At 35.3% G+C, this 7500-nt stretch overlaps 1 protein-coding gene across 2 annotated transcripts in view; it reads left to right on the forward strand.

Moving 5' to 3' along the window:
* Positions 1 to 7500, forward strand: part of LOC137631173 (uncharacterized) — a 64366-nt gene that overhangs the window by 36794 nt on the left and 20072 nt on the right. The window contains exons 2-3 of one of the 2 annotated variants that reach the window (XM_068362891.1): positions 3034 to 3076; positions 3107 to 4787. In XM_068362891.1, the coding sequence (XP_068218992.1) occupies positions 3847 to 4787 (941 nt within the window). In that variant the 5' untranslated portion in view covers positions 3034 to 3076; positions 3107 to 3846. Of the gene's footprint in view, positions 1 to 3033; positions 4788 to 7500 lie in introns of both variants that reach the window. The other variant, XM_068362890.1, reaches the window with a different exon arrangement.

Consider the following 7500-nt stretch of genomic DNA (forward strand, 5'->3'; position numbering starts at 1 on the left):
GCAGATCACCAGTCCGGGACGTTACCAATAGGCTGTCATAACCCTAATTGTAACAGCATACTGAAACATCATCATCTGCATTATACTCAATTTTTTTTAATGAGGCGCATTTGCACTGACTCGCAGGGTTGCCCTTTTAGCTCGGAAAAGTGTCCTACTATCTTATTGGTTAGAATTATCTTGTCCAACCAATCAGCGATCAGGAAACTTTTTCCGAGCGAAATGGGCACCCCTTCGAGTCTGTGCAAATCTGCCTCACTAAAAAGAATTGACCATAGCAACTCTACCGTTTATTGATGAATGTGCATTAGCTCCAAAATTTTCAAAATCCAAAAAAAGGAAATTTCCAAATGTTAGCTAATTTTAAATTAACTCATTATGGTTTCCTTTACTTTTGCCGAACGTTCAATATATTTAAATAAAATTTCCTTGTTCTTGTAATGTATATGTCGAGTGCCATATATAAATGAAATCATGGTGATGAGAGATTATTTCATCAAATTTTCAATTGGGCTCCACAAGGCAATAAAAGAATTGGAAGACCCAGGCCTACATGGTTGAGGACTATGAAGCGTAAAGTAGATGATGAATGGTGAAGTATTGGATTAAAAGCTCAAGATAGAGACGACTGGGGAAATCAAACCGAGGTTTTTTTTTTGCGTCAATAGGCGAAAGAGGAGATGATGATGATGATGATGTAATTCGATATGAAACGTTATGTAAATTTTTTCATGAAGTAATTATATATTCTTATGCATTTCGGATGTTATGTACTTATATTTTTTCTCCATAATATAATAAACATTTATATTAGTTTATCACTGTATTTGACTACTGATTAGGTATTCTATTGTTATTTTTTTTTTTCGAACTATTGGAAATATATAACAAAAAGTTTAAAAGGCTCATGTAGACGCATCTTTCAATTTTCGAGAATACATATTCGTCTGTTTTGAAACTTTAGTAATATCCTAAGTTTGTCCCAAGCTTTCTATATTACCCTCAGAGAGAGAGAGAGAGAGAGAGAGAGAGAGAGAGAGAGAGAGACGACAGCTGTAGAATACAATAGTTCCTCTTTTACAGTTCAATTCAGAACTGTTGCTTAGCAACAGCCGAGGTCTGTTCTTTGGATTTTTTTCAATTTTCCATGATTAATATTGGAACTTAAATTTAGTCTCCTCACGCTTTTAAATCTTTGGATCTGTCCTTAGCCATTGTATTGTTGTTGTTATTTTAATGTTGTTGCTGGTGTTATTATCATACTATTATTATTATGATTGTTAATTGCTAAGCTATAACCCTAGTTGGAAAAGCAGGATGCTATAAGCCCAGGGAGCCCCAACAGGGAAAATATCCCAGTGAGGAAAGGAAACGAGGAAAAATAAAATATAACAGTAATAATATTAACATTAAAATAAATATTTCCTATATAAACAATAAATTTTACAAAACAAGAGGAAGAGAAATAAGATAGAATAGTGTGCTTGGGTGTACCCTCAAGCAAGAGAGCTCTAACCCAAGACAGTGGAAGACCATGGTACAGAGGCTATGGCTTATGCCACCATTATCATCATAATTCATAGTTTGTTATTACATATTCAAGAACTCTGTAATGAACTTTCGACTCGGTTGGCAATCTTCCAGAGCATAAAATTCACCGTTGTAAAAAAATAATAATGACTTCGTCACCCTTTCCAAGTTCTGTGAGAGAAAACACAGGATTAAGTTGTTACTTGGTGTAATGTCACCCTCAATTTCCTGATTAAAAAAAGGGAAGTAGTGGTTAGTTACAGAATATGCAATGTTTACTCGGAAATGAGTGGTTTTTTTATGGTTTGATAGCTTTAGAGATGTATGAGATTAAGGCATCCTGTATATATGTGTATATATATATATATATATATATATATATATATATATATATATATATATATATATATATATATATATATATATATAATGTGTGTATTTAAATTTTTATATGTATACATATCTGTATAAGTACATATATTCATATGTATATATATATATATATATATATATATATATATATATATATATATATATATATATATATATATATACACATATATGTATATATATACACATTCATCTTTATTTATAGACAGAGATATAGATATGTAATATGTATATGGTACTCTAGACAGACCAATCTAGCAACATTCATCCCCAACAACCTTTAGTACGTCGCACTTAGCAAGAACTGAAAGTATATATAAATTCACAATATAAAAAAAAAATAAATGAATAAATAAATAAATAAATCCCAAATAAATATATCTTTTCTGAGTCAGAACTCAAACCTTAGAATCTTATACATTTTGAGCAAAGTAATCGGTAAAGTTTTTCAGAATGGTTAAGGGATTATCGTTATTAATGAAATGTCACGTTTTCCAATGGCAATTATATTAATGGTTTAGCTTTCAATTTTTCATTCATTGGAATTCTACACTTTTCAAGAGTTTAAATTAGCCCATTCACGTAAGTCGAAGACGAGAGATTCCGTACATTTATTTATTTATTTATTTATTATTATTATTATTATTATTATTATTATTATTATTATTATTATTATTATTATTATTATTATTATTATTATTATTATTATTATTATTATTATTATTATTATCATTAGGTTTATTATTATTATTATTAATATTTTTTTTTCATATTCGCTGATGTTCGTAAACACTAATATTTTTTTTATTTCCTTACAGTATGTATAATTATTATTATTATTATTATTATTATTATTATTATTATTATTATTATTGTTGTTGTTGTTGTTGTTGTTGTTGTTGTTATATTCGCTGATGTTCGTAATCACTAATATTTATTTTTATTTCCTTACAGTATGTATATTATTATTATTGTTATTATTATTATTATTATTATTATTATTATTATTATTATTATTATTATTATTATTATTGTTGTTGTTGTTGTTGTTGTTGTTGTTGTATTCGGTGATGTTCTTAAACACTAATATACTTTTCTTTATTTTCTTCACAGAATAAAGAAATTCACCCTACTCCCATGAAGAGAAAGTATCGAGGCAGTGGCTTTAAAACCCTCCCTGATAAAGGCCTTGAGACAATAAAACAATAAACGAAGACAATGGAATCATCAGAACCGCCGCGCCTGCTGTATGCATCGTGAAAGAAAACAGTCACCATTAGTGTTGTTATTACCCAGCATTGATAAAAAGATGCAAAGGTAAATATTGAGGCAGCATTTAGCGTCAGCGTCGACGATGGAGATCGATTTGAATGTCAGAGGTGAAGGTGAAACCGCGAGTTTGTACAGCTTCCAGAATTCCTCTGTCGTCCGGGCTACTTTCTAGAAGCTTGGGAGCTCGGCTCGGCTCTCTGACGACCTGCCTTACGGAGCAAGTTGGTCTCCATCTTGGAATGTCATAAGAAATTGTAGTTTAGGTACTATATTTTGAGTGAAGACAAAATAGGAATCCTCAATGCTTAGAATATTATATAGATATTTCATAGAATGTATTTTTGTTCTATTTTATCACGACCGTAGTTTTCTATTATGAAAGTTCACTGGGAATGGCATCGCAAGGACTAGCACATATCGAGAGATATATGAAGTGAAAAACAAACAATTCTTCGAACTGTGACTCGAAGCTTAGATATGCCTAGTGAAAAGAAGCCATGACTGTTCCCACCGTAGTGCAGCTAATACTGATGTGTTTATTGGGTGAGGATAAGTGCTTTTTATAACGGGGTGGGAAGACCTATCTAAGCTATTAGCTCCAATCCATCTATCACTGTCAGTTCAATCACTGTCAGTTGCCTTCAGTCAGTATTGATGATCGTCATCAACTCAAACATGTTGCCGGGCGACTCACCTCGCCTGAACCTTGTGACATCGTCACGGGATTACTTAGCCAATGTGGACTATCCTCTCCGCCCTAATGTGCATAGGATGTGGGGAAAGCTACAAAGGCCACGAAGCAAGTGGCAGTGCTGTTATTTCCCGAAGTCCTTTCCTGTTTACAGAATGCAGAGGATGATCAGTATGATATTGTGTTTGTTAGTCATGGTTTTGCTCTCGGTTATAGCTTTTGTATTGGTGCAAGTTGTGCCCCCGCAGCAAATGGCGAAAACGAAGTCAGTTTCCCCCGTAGAAGTCATAGAAACAGAAAATGGGAGTGAAGAGGATTATAGAAAGCGAGAATCGGGGCTGGGTCTCGTTCGGACTGCCAGGAAATTGGAAGATCACGCTGAATACAAGAGAAGCGTCGATGATGATTACAGCGAAGGAGACGATGATTACGCCGCTGATGACGAAGATGACGATGAGCTCATTCTAAACAGCTTTGGTGACAACGGATATGAGGAAGAAGTCGACTACAATCCAGTATTCGACATGAAGTACTTCGACTTCTCGGCCAAATCGCATGGAAATCCGATAGGCCGGGATGAGACAATTGCTAAGGGAAAGAGCGCAGCGGGCTCGTCTGCCTTCACAACCCCGGCTATCGGGCAAAAGTGGGAAGACTTGCCCAAGGTGACGGTGGAGAGTGACTTCAGAATGGACATCATCGAAAATGGGGTTGTGTTTTCGCAATCCGTCGAGGCCTTGTTACCTGAACCGGAATTAACAGATGCCAAAATAGGCGAAATGCAAAGTCAAATGAGGTCAGGTGAGGTCACCCTTCTTCAGGAACCCACGTGGGAGAAGTGTGGACGGCCCAAGAATCAGTGGTTGGAGATGTCTTCGGGGGAAGCTGCTTGCGCTAGATACAGGTAAAATTATTAGTGTATTATATATATATTTTAATAATTGCTTCTTTTTCGGAAACCAATTTTATAACAAATCTTTATATTAATTTAAATGTGGATCTGATTTTTGCTAATGATATCATTACTTGACTGATAAATTGATCAACGTTCTACAGTATCTTTTTATCTCTAATAATCTTCCTTAAAACTAGCTGTTTTAATTTATATTTTTTGGGGTATTTAACTTTTATGCATTTTGTGCATACTTTATGATTTATTATTATCATTATTATTGTTATTATAATTATTATTTTGTTATTGTTATTATTATCATTATCATAATTATTGTTATTATATAATGAATACTGAGAGATAAACAAGCAGGGTTTAGAAAAGATAGAAGTTGTATTGACCAAATTTTCATTTTGAGACATGTAGAATATAGAAATCCATTTTTTATGACATTTGTGGACTATGAAAAAGCTTTTGATAGTGTGCGCTGGCCAATTGTTTTAGAGAGTCCTGCTTTATTATGGAATTCCTCTTAAATATGTGAATTTGATTAAGTCTGTTCATGAGCATAGCAAGTGAAAAGTTAATGTAAGTGGAGTTATATCAAATGAATTTCTAGTGAACAGCGGAGTACTCCAAGGGAATGTGTTGTCAACTATGTTGTTTATCCTCATAGATTTTTTAATGCGTAGACCAGTTTGAGATGGTGGAGAAGGATTGGACTGGATTTGTAATGGGAAATTAGCTGATCTAGAGTATGCTGATGATGCTGTCCTTATTAGTAGAACACCACAGGATTTGCAATACTTGCTTACCAAACTGCATGAAATATCACGGGAGGTTGGGCTCAAGATAAATAGAAGACAGAAATGATGAGAACGGAATATGCAATGAAGATAGAAATATCATTGGATGGAGAAAGGATTAATGAGGTAGAATAGTTCAAGTATTTAGGAACTATGATCTCCAATACAGGGTCTTTAGAATTAGAGTTAAGTGAAAGATTGAAAAAAAAGCAAATCAGACAGTCTTTGACATTCATAAAAATGAAGGCTATCCTTGTAAGCATAAGGTAGAAGTACAAGGTAATTCTCTGAAGCAAAAGATAGAAATATAAGCAAATCTTTCTTCCCATATTCATAATGATTACCTTTTACTTGCGAGGATATCCTCCAAGCAGTAGTAAAAGGTTGACCCGTGTTTCGGGAGCGCTTAGTTACATGTTGGAACTTGTAAGATTTCATTTGTGCTGTCAAGATAAGAAAGAGTTTAGTATTTATAATACGAATTTAATGCCCTGTTTTTACTTGTATTTGATTAAGTTTACGCATCAGAAAGAACACAGACGCCGCCGCGCCTTCCCCAGAGCCTCACTGGCAACATTTATCCCCTGCCCCTTGCATTAGAAGTTTTTTTACCTCTTTTTAGCTCCCCCACCCCTTGCATTAGAAGTTCTTTGACCTCATTTTAGCTCCCACACCCCTTGCATTAGAAGTTCTTCGACCTCTTTTTAGCTCCCACACCCCTTGCATTAGAAGTTCTTTGACCTCTTTTTAGCTTCCCCACCCCTTGCATTAGAAGTTCTTTGACCTCTTTTTAGCCCCCACACCCCGTGCATTAGAAGTTCTTTGACCTCTTTTTAGCTCCCACACCCCTTGCATTAGAAGTTCTTTAACCTCTTTTTAGCTCCCCCACCCCTTGCATTAGAAATTTCTTGACCTCTTTTTAGCTCCCATACCCCTTGCATTAGAAGTTCTTTGACCTCTTTTCAGCTCCCACACCCCTTGCATTAGAAGTTCTTTGACCTCTTTTTAGCTCCTACACCCCTTACATTAGAAGTTCTTTGACCTCATTTTAGCTCCCCCACCCCTTGCATTAGAAGTTCTTTGACCTCTTTTTAGCTCCCCCACCCCTTGCATTAGAAGTTTTTTGGCCTCTTTTTAGCTCCCCCACCCCTTGCATTAAAAGTTCTTTGAGCTCTTTTTAGCTCCCACACCCCTTGCATTAGAAGTTCTTTGACCTCTTTTTAGCTCCCACACCCCTTGCATTAGAAGATCTTTGACCTCTTTTTAGCTCCCACACCCCTTGCATTAGAAGTTCTTTGACCTCTTTCTAGCTCTCACACCTTTAGCATTAGAGGTTCATTGACCTCTTTTTGGCTCCCACACCTCTGGCATTAGAAGTTCTTTGACCTCTTTATAGCTCCCACACCTCTAGCATTAGAAATTCTTTGACCTCTTTTTAGCACCCACACGTCTACCATTAGAAGTTCTTTGACCTCTTTTTAGCTCCCACACCTCTAGCATTAGAAGTTCTTTGACTTCTTTTTAGCTCCCACACCTCTAGCATTAGAAGTTCTTTGACCTCTTTTCAGGTCCCTTATCTCAAGCATTAGAAGTTCTTTGACCTCTCTTTATAGCTCCCACACCTCTAACATTAGAAGTTCTTTGACCTCTCTCTTTAGCTCCCACACTTCTAGCATTAGAAGTTCTTTGACATATATTTCTAGGTTCCATACTTTTAGCATTAGAGGGTCTTCTATCTATATTTTGAGGTGCCTTACTTCTAGCAGTAGAGGCTCTCTATTTTTACGTGTCTTACCTCTGGCATTAGAGGCTCCTCTTCGCTGTTCTCTCCTGTCTTCTAGTTTTCAAGATCTTCTTCCATTAGATTATTTGTTTCTTTCGAGATTTCATTGTCTCTTTTCCTTAGTTCGTCAGTGTCC

This window comes from Palaemon carinicauda, chromosome 39 (genome assembly GCF_036898095.1).
Source record: "Palaemon carinicauda isolate YSFRI2023 chromosome 39, ASM3689809v2, whole genome shotgun sequence".
Lineage (NCBI taxonomy): Eukaryota > Metazoa > Arthropoda > Malacostraca > Decapoda > Palaemonidae > Palaemon > Palaemon carinicauda.